Source organism: Pyrus communis, chromosome 16, assembly GCF_963583255.1.
Source record: "Pyrus communis chromosome 16, drPyrComm1.1, whole genome shotgun sequence".
NCBI lineage: Eukaryota > Viridiplantae > Streptophyta > Magnoliopsida > Rosales > Rosaceae > Pyrus > Pyrus communis.
Genome location: NC_084818.1, coordinates 16,130,304 through 16,149,074, shown reverse-complemented (window position 1 = coordinate 16,149,074; position 18,771 = coordinate 16,130,304). Strand labels below are relative to the sequence as shown.

The following is an 18,771-nucleotide window of genomic DNA, read 5'->3' as shown; positions in this document are numbered from 1 at the left end:
CCAGTATTTTAACTTGATTTGGGTGACATTCACCCTTTTCAGATATATGTTTGTTTTCTTATTTTGAATTTGGTAGTAGTGCTCACAATTCCACTTGTGGTCCTTGTAGTTTGAGTAGTCCTCCAATTTCATCCTTATTAGTAAATTCATGATACAAGGTTTAAGCCTTGGAGGAAATTGACATCCTATCATGTGGCCTAATTTCTTGTAGAAAATTTCGACCCTACAGTTTGTACCATTGCGTCCGGCCAGTGCTGCAGGAAACTCAAGAAAATGATAAAGAGTGCCAATTGCGGTTTTTAGTTAAGTAGATTAGATGGTACAAGAAATCAAGACAAACCATAGTTCGACCTACTTCAAAGATTAGATTGTATTACACCCTCAGCTTCATAGAGAAGAACGGATTTCTAACCAGCTAGTTGTGGTTGCATGTACAGAACTAAAATTCAAAAGAACTGGCATTCGATAACTAATTAATAACATGAGGGGTGATGCTAATTTATTCAAAACTTCCATATGGTTAGACATGACGTTTGGTATTACTATACTAAGGTTATCCTTTAAGTTGTGGACGTTAGAGATTAGAATTCTCTCCATTCTAATTCTCTTTCATTCTCTCCTCTCACAATTTCTTCTTTGTCTTTCTCTATAAAGAAGTCAACACACGATGTTGACATGGCTTAATCGTAACCATCTAAATAGGAAGGAAGGAAAGAGAATGTGATGTAGATTAAGAGGAAAAAGAATCCTACTTCGGACAGTACATTTCACTGTTAAGGTAATACATTATTGTTGAACATTAACTTTTATTAAACTATTGTAGAGGGACAAAAAATCACTCAAAAAAAAAAAAAAAGAATAAAGTAAAAAGTTAGGCGTGGTAGATATGGGACCAACGTAACGCCGTTACCCCACAAACCATTGTTACTCTTTCAGTATTTGTCTCTTGAATGGTTGCCGCAATAACAATCGACAAAAATAGGTTTGTCAACCCCACGCGCTTGTGTGTTATGGATGTCACGGTCCAAGAGAAGCCCAGCGCACCACTCCAACCACGCGCGTGGCGGAAGAGCGTAATCTGGGGAAGTGAGCTTGGAATTAAGACGTTTGAAACAGTGCAATCTACTCGGCTGTCCGAATCGAAACCCCTTTAACACAGTCGTTTTCGTTTCACAGCGGAACTTCTCCACACACACATACTCTCTCTCTCTCTCTCTCATTCCCCGGAAGCAGAAGCAGGAATCGAAAGAAAAGGACTTTTCGTTTCTTCTCTCTCTTCCCATTTTTCATTTTCTCTAAAGATTGCTACTTGCTAGTTTTCTAGTGCTAAATCATCTCTACTGAGCGGGGGTTTCCGAGGTATTTACCTGTTTATTTCTTCCATTTTTTGTTTTTGCTGCCAAATTAATGTTGTTTTGAATGCGATTTTTGGCGTTTTGAGAGTTTGGATCTCATCGAACAAGTTGAATTGCCTTTTGTTTTTGGTTTTTTAGATGTAATTATTTGTAAAAACTGCTGGATCTTTACTGATTGTTTGTGTTGGAATGCTTACTCTGAAGTTGGACTTGGAAATTCCTTTACTTTGATAAAGGGTAGGGTGTTTCGACTGCCGACAAGCGAAGGGTTTAGAGCTTTAAAGTTGATAGTTTAGGATGATTTGGTGGATTACTAGTTTTGAGAGAGGCCTATGAGTCTTAAGGGGGTTTAGATTTAGCAGGTTCAAGACTGAGTATTAGTCCAATATTCAAATGCCAGTTTACCAACGTAGAGAAAAAAGTGACGAGGAATTTAAAAGCTGTTAAAGAGTGAAGTGATGGCCTTTTCCATCTCGGGTTAGTGTCCCTTTTTTTGTTTCGGCCAGATATTGTTAGAATACCTTAAAGTTGAAGTGAGAGTCTTATGGCTATGTTTTAGGGTTTTGGATTAACTGTTGGCTGGTTTAAAAATCACTGGTCTGCATAAGTGTATTACCAAGATGCAAATTGAGAAAATTATATAGACTTAAGGCATGTTTACTTTGGAACGAATGGGAGAATTAGAAATAGGCAAAGTAAGAAACGGGAATCGGATCAACTAGCTCCCCCTCCCCACTCCCCCCTCCCCCCTCCCCCCTCCACCCCTCCTCAAGGTTGATTTAATTCCTGACTTTTAGGTATTTGATTACGGACTTTAGGGAATCTAACACTTTTCCGACTCATTACGTGTTCATAAATACGGGAAGGTTTAGAAGCGAAATGATTTACATACCTACATCTTAGTAAACATAGGAACTTGAGAATCAAAAAGTGATTCCAGTTCTCATTCTTTGTAAGTAAACATGCCCTATATCGGCCTAGGAATTGGCATATCATGGATTTAGGATGTGTGTGGAATTGAAGTGAGATGAACAAAAGTTGTTTGAGATAGTTTGGTCATGTATAACAAAGATCTAAAATGCACCAACATGAAAGAGTGAAACGGGGAAACAAAGAATCAGGTATCTTTTTATGAAATCATGTTTGGTTGATTTGGTTCTTTTTCTATTTGTTCTTGTTCCAACACAATTGATCGACTTCTTAGTTGTTCTGACCCATTTTGAATTTGACTTGGGAGAAAAGGGAGGGAGTAATTTTGGGAGCACATCTAACCTGCTATATTTTTGGGGGCAAGAACAAAATGATCTCTAACTAATTTTTAAAATGTCATAGAAGGCATTGTTTTCTCAAAATCATAGAAGTCATCGTAAGCAATGTGATCTTGGAACCATAGTTGCCAGATTCGGTGAAATCCCGTCCAAATTCCGTACCCGTACGGACGTACCAGTACTTTTTGGATTCGGTGGTGAATTCGGTGGTTCATCTAACCATCTCCAATAATTTCTAATCAGATTACAGAAAAGTTGTAATTTTTGGGAAGAGAGGATGGAAACAACTGGAATTTTGGGAGGCTCTGTGCGTCTGGTTTTCGTCAAGTGGAGGGAAGACGATGAGGGAGAGGAAGAGAGATAAAATATTAAGTTTAATTGTAGTTTTTAATATTTTTATTGTGTTAGTTGAGGGTCCTATCTGGAGTATTGATTTTTCAGAGAAGAAGTAAAGAGTCGGAGGCCGATAGCATTTCCCAAGTTCCATATTAATGTAATATTTATATTATTCTGACTAGACAATTAAGTGAATTAATTGTTTTTTATTTGTAAACAAATAATTGCTTACAAATAATGAATTTAAACAAAAATAATTGTTTATAATAACTATAAATATTATTGTAAAATGTATATTATAAATATTTTTAATTTATATTTTTAACGAATTCAGAACGAATCAAACTGAATATCGTACTGTCTATGTGTACCCTCTAACGAATGGTACTTTAGGTTACTACCAAATTCCGTACCCGAATCGAACTACGAACTTGAACCGAACCCGTATCTGGCAACTATGCTTGGAACTAAAGAGGACGATTCTAGAAAGAAATTAGGTGGAATAAAATTTGTATATTAAATTCTTTGATTGGGATATTATTGGATACATATAACTTAAGTATTTTCTTGTTTTAGTGAAATCCACTTCTAGGTCTTTTTTTTATACCCAGAATCAATTATTTTCAGTTTAAAGATTTTAAACCTGTGGACCTTTGTGCTGAACTATTAGTTAAGGATCGAGTGGTTACTTGCTGCTGCAGTATTTCTTTTATGTTATTATTATTTTTTTCCCTGATAAATGCCAAGCTAACATGTTAATAAATTGTCTATTGGTCTTGCTATTTGATTCAGCCAAGAGATGAAGAGGTGACCCGCCCTGCTTTGTATAATATTAAGTTGTAATCTGAACATGGATAAAGTGTCTTCTGACTGTCCATACCCAGGATGCTTCTTTTGTGTCATGAAGGAAGGGAACCCAAGTAAGCGAAGAGCCAGCATCCTGAAGTTCTTTAGAGAGCTTCCTTCACAGGATGACGATGGCCAGGTTCTCCCTATCAGTGGCCTTTGGAACACTGCCATGGCACATCCGAATGACCCTGAGTTCATCGAGCTTGGTATCTTTGAATGTATGGCTGCATTGATATGGAAGGGTCTAAAGAATCGTCGCTGGCTTTCTCATGACCAGAATATATACATTCCTTATTATGCTGCTCATATTATTGGATCATACACTATGAACATGGAAGAATTTGCAGCAAGTGCTGTTCATGCTGGGGTAATCCCTCCCTTAGTTGAACTTTTGAGAGGAAGGTTAACATGGGTTGAACAGAGAGTGGCAGTTCGAGCTTTAGGGCACTTGGCTACCTATGCCAGCACTTTTCCTGCCGTAGCAAGTCATGGTGAAATTCTTGAGCTTTCGATTCAACTAGCAATGAGCTCACTAGAAATAGTCTATTCTCATTTTTACCAGTATGTTGACAGAAGGTTAAGCTATCACTGCGATCTGCTCACCCGTGGCATGGGAGGTGTTGAAATGGAGTCCAGAAAGGCAGAAGAGTGGGCTAGTCAGTTGCAATGCTGGTCCCTCCAGCTCATTAACTGCTTTGCCTTTAAACCAGAGTTTCTTCCTACGATATGCAAACCTGAATTCTTAATGAAACTACCTGGCATGTGGGGTGGACTTGTTAATGAAAACTCACCAGCTGGTATTGGTTTATTAAGGACAGTTTGCCATCATAAGCTGGGTAGAGGACCAGTTGCTGGCTGTCCCAGTATTATTGAATCATTGTGTAATATTTCTCGGTCATCAGATGATTGGCAGTATATGACTATTGATTGCCTTCTTTGGTTACTCCAAGACCCGAGTACATGTCATAAGGTATTTTCCTCATTAGCAATTTTTCATCTGGTCCTGGATGGTGGATATTAGCCTGTTTCATTTAGTTTTCTTATTACATGTTAAAGTTACGATCACTAGTATTCCACAAAGGATGTTTATGGAAACTTGAACTTCTCTGCCTCATATTCATTACCATTATCCAGTGACTCAATTTATTTGTCACAGCAAGTGGTTTTTTTATGTTTCCTGAATGAATGTTTTAATGCCTCGTACATATGAACAACTGTTTGGATCAGAAATTTTGAACCTCTGCATGTGAGTTAAAGTTTTTTGATGAAGATACGTTCTAAGAGTTGTCCTCCTAATCTAACAATTATGAATGAAAAATACTGTATTACTTTTTGTATGCACAATTTCAGACTACCGCACTTCATAAGTTAACCCATCTGTTTTGGTATATATGGAATGAGATGTTAGATTATAAATTATAACATTATTAATGCCATTATATAGGTGGTTGATAAGGCTGTACCTGCACTTGTTGACCTTGCGGAGATTACAACTCTGGGTGATCACAAGAAGCTAGGAGATTCCATTGTTAATGTTCTTGAGGAATGTGTCCAGTCACAAGGGACAGGAAGAAACTCTTTTAGTAACCGAACGAAAGAATTGATAGAGGAACTGTTGAGTTCCAGACAGAGATTGAAATGGGAAAAGAATATGCCTAAAGAGGATCTCCATATTAAACAGGCTGCAGCGCTAGTGGTCAAGCTTGAAGGAAATTCCCTATTCTCATCAGGAAATATATCTGGTGCTGCATCTAAATACTCAGAAGCTCTGGCATTGTGTCCAATGAGATCCAAAAAGGAGAGAGTTGTTCTGTACAGTAACCGAGCTCAGTGTCATCTTCTGTTGCAGCAGCCCTTGGCAGCTATTAGCGATGCTACTCGTGCACTTTGTCTTCACAACCCACTGAACCGTCATGCCAAAAGTCTTTGGAGAAGAGCGCAGGCTTATGACATGCTTGGCTTTGCAAAAGAGAGTTTGCTAGATGCCATTCTGTTCATAAACGAGTGCTCTCAGTCAAATGATCCTGATCTCTCATTAAGGCAAAATAAGGTTCCAGATTATGCTGAACGATTGGTTAAAAAGCAGATGCGTGCAGCGTGGTTATTTAGAGAGGCAGCTATTAAACATGGGGGCGTCCATTGTGAGGGTGATGCTGGTGATATCTATGGCCGAGAGACTGATGATTCCGAATGGGAGACGGCAAGTGAGAGCGATATAGGAAATGATGGAAGAGATGAAATGGGAAATGATGATGATGATGACGACGATGATAGTGAATGGAAGAATGATGATGAGAGGAAAGAGAAATATGATAAATCTTCAATTAAAGGTACCATTTAACATATTCATTCCCGGCACGTTTATTGTTCTTGCATTTAAAACACTTCAATTGTTTTTGTATGGTATTGCTGGAAAATAAGCAAGTCAGAGTTAATATTACACCACGAAACACCTTTATGTAATTACTTCCTTTCCTTTATTGTCCCTGATTTTGCTAGGATATGAGTTATATTCTTGCTTCATCCTTCCCAGTGTCTGGCACATGTTTTCATGTGTCTTCCTTTAGCCATAAAGTGACTTTTGTATGGCTAATGTGATTGACCCACTTGAATTGTTATTCTATGTGTGTGCATGCTTGTGTGTATTGAGTTTAAGTATCAACATTCAGATCCAACTCGTACGTCACAATTTATTTTATCATGAAGCCCCTCTTTTAAAACCAAGAAGAAAAAAGATACACACACACATATGGTACACCCAAAGTTGGTCTGTATACCTGATTTTACATGGTTTTCTCTTTCTCTTATTCTCTCGTGTCCCAATCTCTCTTGCTGATCCTGTGAAATAATAGCCAGGTCGTCTTTCTTTTCTGTTGCGCCTCTCTACTTTTAGGCCATGTGGGAACCACATAATATTTGAAAAAGTAAAAACATGAGTGAACGAAAATTAAAATAATAGGGAGTGAAGAAATGTTCGATTTTAAATTATGACCTCTAACTGGCTCTCAATTATGAAGCATGCTACAGTAAGAGCCTTAAAAGTTGTGTGGACGGGCATTGTTAATCTTAGAACTAGTTCTCTCACTTGTATTTTCAAAATAAGTCAGAATTTTGAACCTCAATGTTCAAGCTTTAAGAATAATGAATTGATTGGCCTGATGTTTACCATCTGATCTACTGATTGATTCATTTTGCATACTCTTCCAAAAATTGACGACGAATATCTTGTAACCTTGTTTGTAGGTGAAAGGGAACTGCCCAGAATGTCAAAGTTCACTTTGAAATAGATTTATTTATTTATTTATTTTTCTTTTTTTACACATCTTTCTAAGACTTCATAGATATTTGATAAAGTTTAATCTTTGATATTATATTGTTATAGAATTTAATACCATTACATATCAATAGTTGTAAACATATCCAATTCATATCCGCCCACATGGAGAATACAAAACAAAGTTTCCGGGCTCCACCCCTGCTTGGCGGTGAGCTTCTTCCTGACTTGTTGCCAACCCTCTTAATCAACAATCATATTCTTGTGCAGTTGGTACATCCATAATATAAGGCTACCCAAGTTCATCTTATGTCTTACAGACTTCTGATATGTAATCATCAAAAGTGGGATCCCAAAATTGCCATACTGCTTGACCATAATCTGACTTATAAAATAATCATCACTTGTGGAAATACCATGCATATATAGCAATGATATAGATTATGACTTGCTGCATGCTCTAACTTCTGACATATTAGAGTAGGTTTGATGTAGATTACATTGTTTGTTTGCGCGCAGTTTTCTCTGTATACTAGTAGTTTTTTATTCGGGGCCGGGCAAACTTAAACTTTTCATTTAGAATTTTATCTCATATAAAGTTGTTTTACATCGATTAAATTTATGTTTGGCTGCATGTTCACATTTTTCTCTGTTAATTGGCCCATTAAGTGGCCAAGTTTAAACCTGTAACTTAGTATTTTATGATGTTAAGGCGTTCACCTAGCAGTCATATAGAGCTACCTGTTCATGATGTTATTGAGGTTTTTCAACTTTGAAGTTGTTGCCATCTTATCTTGATTGCCTGTCGTGTCTATCATGTATTCTCTCCCGTCAACCTTTTGTCTTTTCTTTCTTAAGTTTTAACCAAGTGTACCAATGTTCGACCCAATCCTTGCATTTTAGCGAGGAAACATTAGATCATTGAACATCTAAACATTCCACATTGGAACCTTGATTTGTTACAGACCTAAAGCATGGATACAATGTGCAGCTTGCGGACGATGAGCCATGAATTTGGATGCAGTGCTGCGGACGATGAGCCATGAATTTGGATGCAGTGACCACCGTTCATACCAGAGCACGATGCAAGGACAATGACATAATGGAGCCATAAATGAAGCTTTGATCCAAGTGATTTTATTTTCAGCACCACCTAGCCTTCCAAAAATTTCAACCGTAATTTTCGTGAGGGATTTGTCTTGCAAGAATGTTGAAGGAAACATGTTTTGGTCAATTTGTGTCAAATATTTAAGGTTGCTTATGTGTTTATTTTGTTGTTACTCAGTAAAATTTGCAATTGTAGAAAATATGCTATTTTTGAGTCTAGAGAGGAGGTGAGATTAGCAAATGTGGATCTTTGAGTAATTTAAGAGGTTTTTGTATATACAACTTTTGGGGGGTTTTTGCATTGACTTTGAATGGCAATTGTGGTTTTCTTGTGCTCTCGTTATCCTGTCTCTACTGTTATAAGGCCAGGCACTGGGTTTGGTGAAACGACGTGACAACGAATGAGAGGTTGTTTGATCAGTATTACGTACTTATGGCTCATGCAAATTACAGAAATATTATGAAGATGTTAGGGTTTTCTTAAGAGCTTTATTTAGGGAAAGTTGTGATTTTAAATTTTGCGTTTGTTTTCTGTCAATAGGAGCCCCTTCCGATGCTCATGAGTTTTATTTTCCTTCAAAAGTGCTCACCAAGTGTGTTGATGAAATGCCTAACCGGGCAAGCTTGCTGTGCTGTGCGCTTTGTGCATATTAAAATGGCTAAGAGTTGGTAGGTGGCTCGGTGTCCGTATCAAATTCCATTCACTCTATTTGTTTTATCCCGGAAATTGTTTGACAATCACTCTAATTGTGTTTGGTTTTGGTAAAGACATTTTGTTGAGGATTACAAAACCTACTTGGCGCATAGGCTGAGTAACTTAATGAGCTAATTACGTCATTTGGTGGTTGATTGCTAATGCAGGCGTGCCAACTCACTACTAAACTCGGTGGGGCGAATACTTAAATGGTAGTGGTGTGATTAAATGGTTTGCTGACTCCTAGACAAGCGACTTTGATCAAGAAAGGAATACTCTCAGCCTTGGGTTCTATAACCTGACGACAAGGTTATGCCTTCTACTATGAAATTCGATCTTCTGCACCAAGTATGACTGCTTCAACTGTATTTGTGAAAATATAAGTGTGCTAAATCAGCATCAAACTGTAATGGTAATGATACTCAAAGGAGATGAGTGTCTTTATGGTGAAAGTGGTTCGGCCGTCGATATTTGGAACTCTGAATGTCACTTGGGAATATCCAATCATGGAACATTATACTTCGCCTAGAAATAAGGGTCAGCATCAAAACTGCCGTAATGGAAAATTGAATCGACCTGTAATAAAAAAGAAAAAATTGCAAAAAATCCGCATTGACCAAAAAAGTCAAAATCGGAACAAAAACCAAATCGAATTGTCTCAAACCGATTTCGGTTCAGATGTCCTAAGAAACAGAGGAATCAGACCAGACCGTTTTTAATATAAATGATTGTTTTATTGTTATTTTCTATATAAATAAGCCATTTTTCCAAGAAGGCTGTGTGCATAAGCCTAATATTTTTCTTCACTTCTCTTCCCCTCTATTGTTTTATCACTTCTCTCCCCTTACTTAATTTTTCTTCATTCTTTTCCAATATATTATGCATTATGTACACCTCAGTTTTAGTTTAGAATGTACACTTTGGTCTTGATATGAATCTTTCTATCTCAACCATTGTCAAAATGACTAAAGTGATGGTCTTAACCCTACTTTCATGACTTCCCATACCTTGTCATTCACCTTACCTCTTTTTGTCAACCTTTCTTAGTTGCTTGTAGAAATTTCTTTCCTTGTAATTATGTTTTGGCTTTTCCTCTTGTTAAGGCAGATTTTAGGGATTGTATTGGAATTGTTAGCCTACTTTTTCTTGTAGCTTTCTTTTTGACTCTCTAAGAGTTGCCGTCTTTTCCTTGTAATCCTCATAATGAAATATACAACAAATATTTGAAACCAAAACTCAACACATAGATATCTTTATGTTTTTGCCATTGTTTGAGTCATGGATCGACGACCTAGCCGATTGGATAGCACGGACTGTCCAACTTTTGTGAATATTTACTTTAATTTGTTGTCACAAATATATATCTGAAGATTTATGCTGTGAAGCAATTCACCTTGCAGTCATAAAACTTCATCTGTCGATGATGCTAGTGGCTAATATTTTAAGATAAACTTGTTACAAACTGATCTCCATTTTCTTTAGTCATAATGAATTAAAGTTCAATTCAAAATGTGCAAATGTACTATGATCAACCCATGCATTTTAATGAAAATATATTAGATTATTGAACATCTAAAAGTCTTTCTTTAAATATATGGATGAGATGGGAACATGAAATCTAGCCTAATCTAGTCTAATCGTGGTCATAATCCATTATTCTAATCCAAATTGAGGTCTTAATTATCTAATGTGGAGAACAAAACACCTATCTAGGGAAGATTATGACCTAACCCTCAGAAGCTAGGCAGACAAAAACATGATTAGGAAAAACATATGCATTCAAAAAATTTGAAATGAATATATAGCTCGAGGTAGTTCCGAGAAAAGGCCATAGCTGTAGAAGGAGAAGATCATAGTAATGGAACCTTTCCAAAGGAAGGCACTCTCGGAAAAATCCATGTGAATAAGGAATGAGATCAGCAGGGTTAGGGAGGGATGAATTTAATTTTCCTCTCAGCAAGAAGGTATCCATTGATGCACCTTTAGTTTAGCATCCACTTTAGTGCTCTGACAGCTCATATTAGTGCATGTGCCTAAAAATGAGTTTCTCACCTGATATGAATTGTTCATGTAAATTGTACCTTCGCTAATATGAATTGTTTAAGCTTTCTAATTTTACCATGGTAGACCGTTGGCCATGGTAATTTTCCATGTCTCAAACCCAAAGTCACTACGTTTACCTAAAATGATTTGTTCACGTAAAATGTACGTGTTTGTTTGCCTCAAGTTACACCATATATAAGTATAAAATGAATATGAGGATGTTACTTGTTATCAAGATCGTTTATTTCTTCAACACATATGGATGCATGGCTATACAATCTTGAGATGATTTTAGACGAAGATATTGAAAATGAACAGTATGGTGAAATGTTGTCACGTTTTCAATTTTTTTTTTTTTTAAAATAATGAACAATATGATTTTAGATGATTAGTGCATGTCACATTTTCATTAAAAGATGAATAATTTCTCACATGTAAGAAGTTAAGTATTGTCCTTTCATTTGTACGTTACTGTATTCTCATTCAATAATCAATCGAATAATATACACAGTGAGGGATGTGTGAGTGAATGAGACCTCATAAAACCTATTTCAAGAATCACGTGAGAAAGTCATTTTAGTGTAGCACATTGACCACTTTTGTAATAAAAGTGAAACATAGCTATTTGTCCTACCGCTATTATACAGGTGGTACAATGTAGTTTACAAAAATGTGATCTCCTTAAGAGCAGTTTTAGCATGTAAAACCTCCCTCTAGACAATACACTATGTTATCTATCCAATGAATAGTAACTGCTCTTAATGAACAGTTATCGCCTTTTGCATCTCTACTGTTGCACTTCAATAGACCTGGCAATAGGCAATAAAATATTAGTATTTTATTTATTTATAAAATAATACAAAATAATTTTAATTGTGATTTCGGATAACATTTTTAATCGTTCTTGTTGCGCCATGTGTCATTATTCGAAAAGTTATTAAATAATACAAAATAATCTTTGACAATATTCCAACATTCCCACCGGTTGAATGATTTATTTTTGGTTTTGATTTTGGCACTATGCCAAGCTTGTGCTTGAAGTTGCTATACAATGCGGGATAAGAAATAATTATAATGAAAGTAGTTAACAAATAAATAATACAAACAAATAATTATAATGAAAGTAGGTAACAAATAAATAATACAAACAAAAAAATAATATATTGTTACTTGATCCGCGTAATTTTCCCCACTTTGAATATTATTATTGGCTTGTGCCAAGACGTCTCTCCACGTACTAAACGATTGGCTAAATAATTTCCAACGATTGGACATCGATTTTTTGGTTCTTTTCCCACCCATTTTCTCAAGATAATTGGTATGAATAAGACTCCACATTTCTCGCAACTGCATCTCATTACCCTTAAGCGAACCATGAGTAACTTCAACCCAGCTAGTACACAACGCAATATCTTCAAGAAGAGTCCAATTCGTACCTCCATCAGCAATCATTTTGTTGAAAAAAAAAAAAAAGGATTGAAACTTTGAGAGAAAGATAGGAATTTGATTGAAAGTAGTTGAGAAAATATGAAATTGTGGTGTAAGGTAGATGATAATGAGAAGGTATTTATAGAAAAGTAAAAACAATTTGTTTTTAAAAAATTTCAGATTTTTTACAATTTTTTTTAAAATTTTTATTGAACTAATTAATCTCTACCGTTGGATTTAAAAGAATTGAATTCCAACACTCCAGATTGTGCCACGTGTCACAACGGTAACTTTTCTTAATTTTAAAACTATTTTTTCTTTTATTTATTTATTTATAAAGCAGAATAATATCAACCTTTGATCTCAAATCCAACGGTTGATATTAAATAAGATTTTTTTATTTTTATTACCGTTGCAAATCGGACGGTCCACATTATATAGTCGTTGCGATCCAATGGACCATGGGAAGCCACGTGACTTCCCAATAGTAACTTTTCGAAACTGCGTCATGGGCCCTAGGCGCTGAAACCGTGTCGGGTGACGCGCCCCCACTCGCAGGTGAGGTGCATGCGCCTGATAGAAAAAAATAAAATATTAGGCTGACGCCATGATGACGTTAGCCCTTGTGTCACATCCACCGGGCTCTCGGGCTGCCAATTCCTCACAGGCCCAGAGCTCGGGCCTGACCTGTCCATCAGGCTCCCCACGCTAGAGCATTGAAGCCAAGCTCTCGGGCCCTTTTTCCTGGCCTGTCCCCCAAGCAAACTCCAACGGTGGAGTTGCTCTAACACTACTTTTAAGATAACCCTAAATAATAGGATGTTTATGGCTCGAGAATTATAGATCGCATATGATTTCCACAAAAGAACATTACTTATTGAAAAGTCACCATCTTGATTCAAGATACCCTCATCAGTTGGTAACTGGCTATAATTTCCTACATACCTTCCACTTGGAGCCAAAAGTAATCAATAAAAACAAGAATATATAGTTAGAGAATTGAGTAGGTCCGTTTGTCATGTGCTATCGTTTCGTTGTTATATATTTTTTTTCGCAACATAAGTTGGTATAGCCCACCCGCGTAAAAGACACGACAGTTTTAATTAACAACCTTCCAAGAAACCACCACTCCACCAATTCTCATCTGCTTTTCTTCATCTATAAATTGCAGATTCATATATGTTGGATATGACTAAATTAAGAAAATAAGCAGCATAGCAGAAGCAAAACAAATAAAAAACAGCAGATAAAGGGAGAGGGTCTGGAATCACTCCAGGGGCTTCGCACCCGAAACTGGCTTCCCACCAAAGTTTGGTTTCCCACCAAAGAATTCCTTTCACAGGAATGTAATACTCAACTCTTATTCATAAACTCATAGTTCCCTATGAATTACAATGGGATACTTATAGGGAACCAATACAAAGACAATCAGGAAAGAATTCCCGATTCAAATAATACAAGGATTCCCAACTCAACTAATGATTGGAAAAGACAGCCTATTCCTAATGGGTTTCGGAAGACATTCCTAAATCAACTAAAACAAGAAAATAGACTTAATCCTACTTGAAAAAGGAAAATAATATAACTTAAATCCAAAGCCAAATGGGAAACAAAAATCTGTCCTAAAGGACTCAATCCTGTTGGAGAATGTCCCACATTGATAGGAGGAAGACTTTGTATGAACTTATAAGTTAAGCTACTCTCCATATTGCCAATTGGTTTTATGGTGGAACCTCAACTTTCTTCATGGTATCAAAGCAGGTTGTCACACGTGTGAAGCCTAACGGCCACATGCGTTTCACGTCACCCGGTTTGTGTTGTCTATGTATTTGGCTTGAAAATTCATCACACGTGAAGGGGGCGTGTTGACAATGTCCCCCAATGATAGGACAAGGCACCTAATTTGCCACACGTGAAAGGGGTGTGTTGACAATGTCCCACATTGATAGGACGATGAACCTTGCATATCTTATGAGTAAGTTAAGTTACTCTTTATATTGTCAATTGGTTTGCCACATAGCACATATACCTAACATATGGGAAAAGATGTTTTCTATTCTATTTGGACCTAATTTAAGGAAGTATAGAGCGAAAGGATTCCTAATGGCTGATGACAGGCCCATACTGTTAAGGTTATGTACTTTATATAAGAGTCCTTGTTGATGTGACGTAATGTTTCTAATTCAGTAATGCATGTAACTTAATGTCTAGAAACCAACGGAAGAACTCTTGCTAGCAAATGACCCCTACTTAAAAAGTTCGAAAACTAGAACTAAAAACTAACAATTTATCATATGACCCCTTAACTTCTATACATTTGACATTGAAAAAAATGTTTTGCTTCACTACGAATGGTTGAATATGAATATACATCATGAACATTTCATTTGTACAAGTATCAATATCTAATAAATATATTTTTGTTCCCTATCTTTTGTTCTTAATTAATTTGAGGAGTTGGTAAGATGGTTGTAGTGTGATTCCACTTTCCTACGTATCTTCTAGTACAAAAGTAATGAGAACAAGTTATGGTAGCCTTGGTAGGACTTTGCGTTGTAGCAATTGTGTCTTGTGATTTTTCTTTGCCGCTTAAAAGAATGGTACGCGGTGTGATTGTAGGCTTTCGCGTTATTTAAATTATCGATAAATTGTGGTTCTTCGATCATCGACTACCCAATATCACAAACTTTGTCGAGTACTAATTTCTTCTAGCTAACTCCGTCGATTAATTTTCGTTAGCAATTAATATTCGTCTCACTTCTTATTCGATAATTCAACGATGAGTTCAAGTAGTAAATCCACTATGGCAATGGCAAACCCTCCGCTACCTTATTCAACGGCAACGGGCCCTTATTATGTGCAGGCACCGCCGCCTGCCGGTTATCCCACGAGAGGAGGAGCTGCTTCTGCTCGTGATGCACTGCCTGTAGAAACCAAGTCCAAGGGCGATGGCTTCTGCAAGGGATGCTGTGCTGCCTTGTGTTGCTGTTGCCTCTTGGATGCTTGTTTTGAAGTTACATACATATCAATCACACAGGAGTTGCTATTCTTTATTCATTTGTCTACCCTTACACACGTTTTTATTTTTTATTATATGATATTAAGCACCACGTCCCAATACCTTGTAATAAAATAGAGATACGAGCTGCTGTCCAATTCTTCTTGATCTGTATTTTTTTGTTATAATAAACCTTAATTAATTTTTTTTCGGCAAACAAGTACTTTAATTTGAATATATACTATAACATGATTTGATTCCCCATACCAATTGTTCAACACGTTGGACGTACATGCATGTTACTTTGTACTTTTATTTAATTTTTATTCCACAAAATTTCTCCATGATATGAAATTAGAACTCAAATCATTGTTCAATAATTACAGAAAGTCCGAATCTTCAAGAGCACCACGAAACAAAATTGTAATGGAGCATAATTTGACATGTTATTAGTGCATCTTCAAACATCTCAGCTGCACAAACCACATTAATCTGAATTCTAATTTTATAAGTCAAAGACGTATTTTTTTTTTATTGGACAAACACTCAATAAACACATGCGACTGTCGGCAGGGTTTCTCTCAATGGTAATGGTTAATACACATCAAAATCCACCTCTCATCATCCAATATCTAATTAATTAATTAATCATATCATTGTGTGGATGTGCTTGGCCAACGATGCAAGTGCAACGTCCACGGCGTCCCCAAACCCAAGATTAGTCGCATTCGGATGCGCGTAAGTGAGACTTGGGATCAATTCTATGAGCTTTTCCCGCATCGCCGTCACCTTTTCGCTCGGAATCTTCAGCAGCTCCCATTCGATTCTCTTACTCGCGTCACTTTTCTCGTCAATGTAAACCGAATACGTGCTCCCGTCACCAGGTAAAAACCACTTGTACTGAGTGTACGCCGTGTGCGGCGAGGAGAACACCGGTATGCAGCCGGCGAGCACCGAGTCAAACGTCGACCGCCGAGTGAACGAATCACCAGGTGCTTGCAAGCAAAACTGCGACTCGGACATTACCTTTAGCACCTCGCTCGGCTCGTGGCATTTGCTAGCCCCAGAGCCACATTTTAAGAGCATGCACCGAGTTGACTCACCGCATTGCCGTATGAACTCGTTCCGAATGGCTGCTTTTTCTAATCCCTTTCGGGGCCCACCGATGAAAGAAAACAAGTGGGGTCGCTCCATTTCCCTCACTTTGTTCTGCCATGCCACCATCTCCTGCCAAGTGGACGGGTGGAAATATGAAGGGTAGGGCAAGCCTTGTTGGTTTGAACCTTGCCAAGGATGCCTCTCCACAGTCAGCACCGACATGTTTTTGACGGCAGGTAAGTTGAGGAGGGAGTTGGCCCCGAAATCAGGACCATCGGCGGCCCTCATGAAATCCCACGCGGTCCTCCCCAGGGCGATAAAGTGGTCCCTACCGTTGTGCCTCTTCCACCAAGGCTGGGACTGAACGTAATCGACCAAGTCAACGGCGAGCTCGTCACGGGCGGTGAGGTTGGCTTCCTTGAAATTGCCGGAGGCGTGGAGGCCGCCGTAGAAGGGGACGTAGAAAAGGGTGGCACGTGAGGGATCAAGAGTGCGGCAGGGGTGATTCTCCACGCGTGCGTGGAAGATCATCTCGGCAATGAACTGGTGGGTGGCGAACCAGGAGGCGGCGGAGCCCAATTGGGGATGCGGCTGGCCAAGGCCGCGGTTCGCCACATGGGGACACATGTTGGTGTACACGTTTAGAATGTGACAATTGTCCAGTAGTCCGAGGTTGAACTTGGCCGGCAAAGGGTATACGTACACGGAGACGCTTGGGTAGCAAGTAGGAACCGTAAATGGGGATTTTGTGGTGGTGATGGCGGCGGCGATGGCGGTAGTACTAGTATTGATGCGGTTAGGATTTTGGGTTTTGTGAATGAGATGGTGGTGGACATTTTGTTGCTGCTGTGGTTTTTGGACAAGATCAACATCAAGCTCAACAATGGGTGTGGTTTTGGGAGGGAACCAAATGAGGAGGAGAAGAAGCCAAAGAGAGAGAAATACAAAAACCAAGGCACCAAATCGGAGGTGGGGATTGTTAAAGTGGGTGTCTTTGTTGTTGGAGTAATAGGAGTGTTTCTCTTTCTCGTCATCAGTCCATGGAGGACTCGGAGGACTTTGCCTTCTAGAAAACATGGAGTACAAGAACAAGAAGACGACGACTTGGAATTAACGAGAGAGAGAGAGAGAGAGGATTGATTGGGTTAATGGAGGGCTAATTGAAGCAGCAGTGAAAGAGAAGGTTGTCTGTCTGTTTGTCTCTCCGAATGGGAAAAGGAAAGGAAAGAAGGGTAGCATTCAAAGCTGGCTTAATGCATGGCCACAAAGTGGCAATAGTCAGCAGTTTTGGCGAGAAACTTTTGAGGAAATTAAGGGCGTTCGGTATTGGACTTGAATTTTTTTTTTTTTTTTAATTTTAAAATAGTTTTTGAGTTTCAAGCTAAAAATATTTTGTTTGGTAGAACTGTTTTCAAAAGTTGAACTTAAAAGTTTTTGTTTTGAGAAATGCTAGAAAGATTAAATTTGTTGATAAAATTTTGTAAATTAAATAATATGGAATTTGATAATTAGATTATTATTTAAACGTAGATAAATGTACTTATTTTTTATTGGTAACACATCGTTTAATTTATAAATTTTGTTTCAATAATGTTATTTTTACCATATTTTTGTACTACAATTGTATACCACCTTAGGTGATATTTGACATGGACAGTCCATCATCTAAATTAATTAGCATTTAATTTCAATATGTTAATCAATAATTAATAAAAAGATTGTTAATTAAATGATGATTGTGGTATATGAGGAGTCTTCTTCTGCCACCTAAGATTATTTAAGTATTTTAATTAATAAAATGATTGAAATTAAATGATGTAACTTGTCCAACTCATCTGTCACTTAAGATGATAAAGAAATGTGATATAAAATTATGGTAAGAATAACATTACTGATTTTGTTTACAAATTTAATCTGTATAACATTACTTGTTTTTAAATTAACCACTCTTCTCTTTCTCTCTCCTACCTCTCTCCTCCCCCCACTCCCTCACCTCTCTCCCCTCTCCTCTCTCCTATCTCTCTCCCCTCTCCTCTCTCCTATCTCTCTCTTCCGGACCTGGTTTATCTGCCATCCCCATCCCATACCATTCCCATCCCTTTTTATTTCTGTGGTCAGGGTTAAGCAACGTCAACATTTTATATTCCCATTGTTTTTTGTATTATTATTTCTATAAAAAAAATCAATATAAAATGTTAACGTAATTTAATCGTGACCACATAAATAGGAGGGAATGGAAAGAGTATGAGATGGGGACGACAGACAATCCAGGTCCTCTCTTCCTCTTTTCTCTCATTTTTCTTCTCTCTTCCGACTCTTCT

General features: G+C 37.6%; 2 protein-coding genes across 5 annotated transcripts; one reads left to right on the top strand and one right to left on the bottom strand.

Annotated features, from left to right (window-relative positions):
• Positions 1-1,196: 1,196 nt before the first annotated feature.
• Positions 1,197-8,532, top strand: LOC137720218 (uncharacterized). Of its 4 annotated transcripts, none has more exons than XR_011066472.1 (5): positions 1,197-1,359; positions 3,752-4,778; positions 5,253-6,138; positions 7,052-7,293; positions 8,074-8,532. XR_011066472.1 is itself a non-coding variant. In XM_068459258.1 (4 exons), the coding sequence occupies exons 2-4, from the start codon at positions 3,810-3,812 to the stop codon at positions 8,085-8,087; spliced, it is 1,869 nt and encodes a 622-aa protein (XP_068315359.1). In that variant the 5' UTR covers positions 1,197-1,359; positions 3,752-3,809; the 3' UTR covers positions 8,088-8,532. The 4 variants fall into 4 exon arrangements, 2 of the variants coding, with proteins under 2 accessions (XP_068315359.1, XP_068315358.1); XR_011066473.1 differs by having other exon boundaries at positions 8,048-8,532; XM_068459258.1 differs by lacking the exon at positions 7,052-7,293.
• A 7,232-nt stretch (positions 8,533-15,764) lies between these two features.
• On the bottom strand, positions 15,765-17,741 carry LOC137720811 (probable xyloglucan galactosyltransferase GT17). Its single transcript, XM_068459918.1, has one exon. It carries the CDS (start codon positions 17,525-17,527, stop codon positions 16,001-16,003), a length of 1,527 nt encoding a protein of 508 aa, XP_068316019.1. The 5' UTR covers positions 17,528-17,741; the 3' UTR covers positions 15,765-16,000.
• Between the last annotated feature and the right edge of the window lie 1,030 nt (positions 17,742-18,771).

Bases quoted from the DNA above. Each gene is read 5' to 3' on its own strand.
- LOC137720218 (XM_068459257.1), top strand. From the start codon at position 3,810: ATGGATAAAGTGTCTTCTGACTGTCCATACCCAGGATGCTTCTTTTGT. The intron at 4,779-5,252 runs GTATTTTCCTCA...GCCATTATATAG, and splicing joins ACCCGAGTACATGTCATAAG to GTGGTTGATAAGGCTGTACC. The intron at 6,139-8,047 runs GTACCATTTAAC...GATTTGTTACAG, and splicing joins TGATAAATCTTCAATTAAAG to ACCTAAAGCATGGATACAAT.
- LOC137720811 (XM_068459918.1), bottom strand. From the start codon at position 17,527: ATGTTTTCTAGAAGGCAAAGTCCTCCGAGTCCTCCATGGACTGATGAC.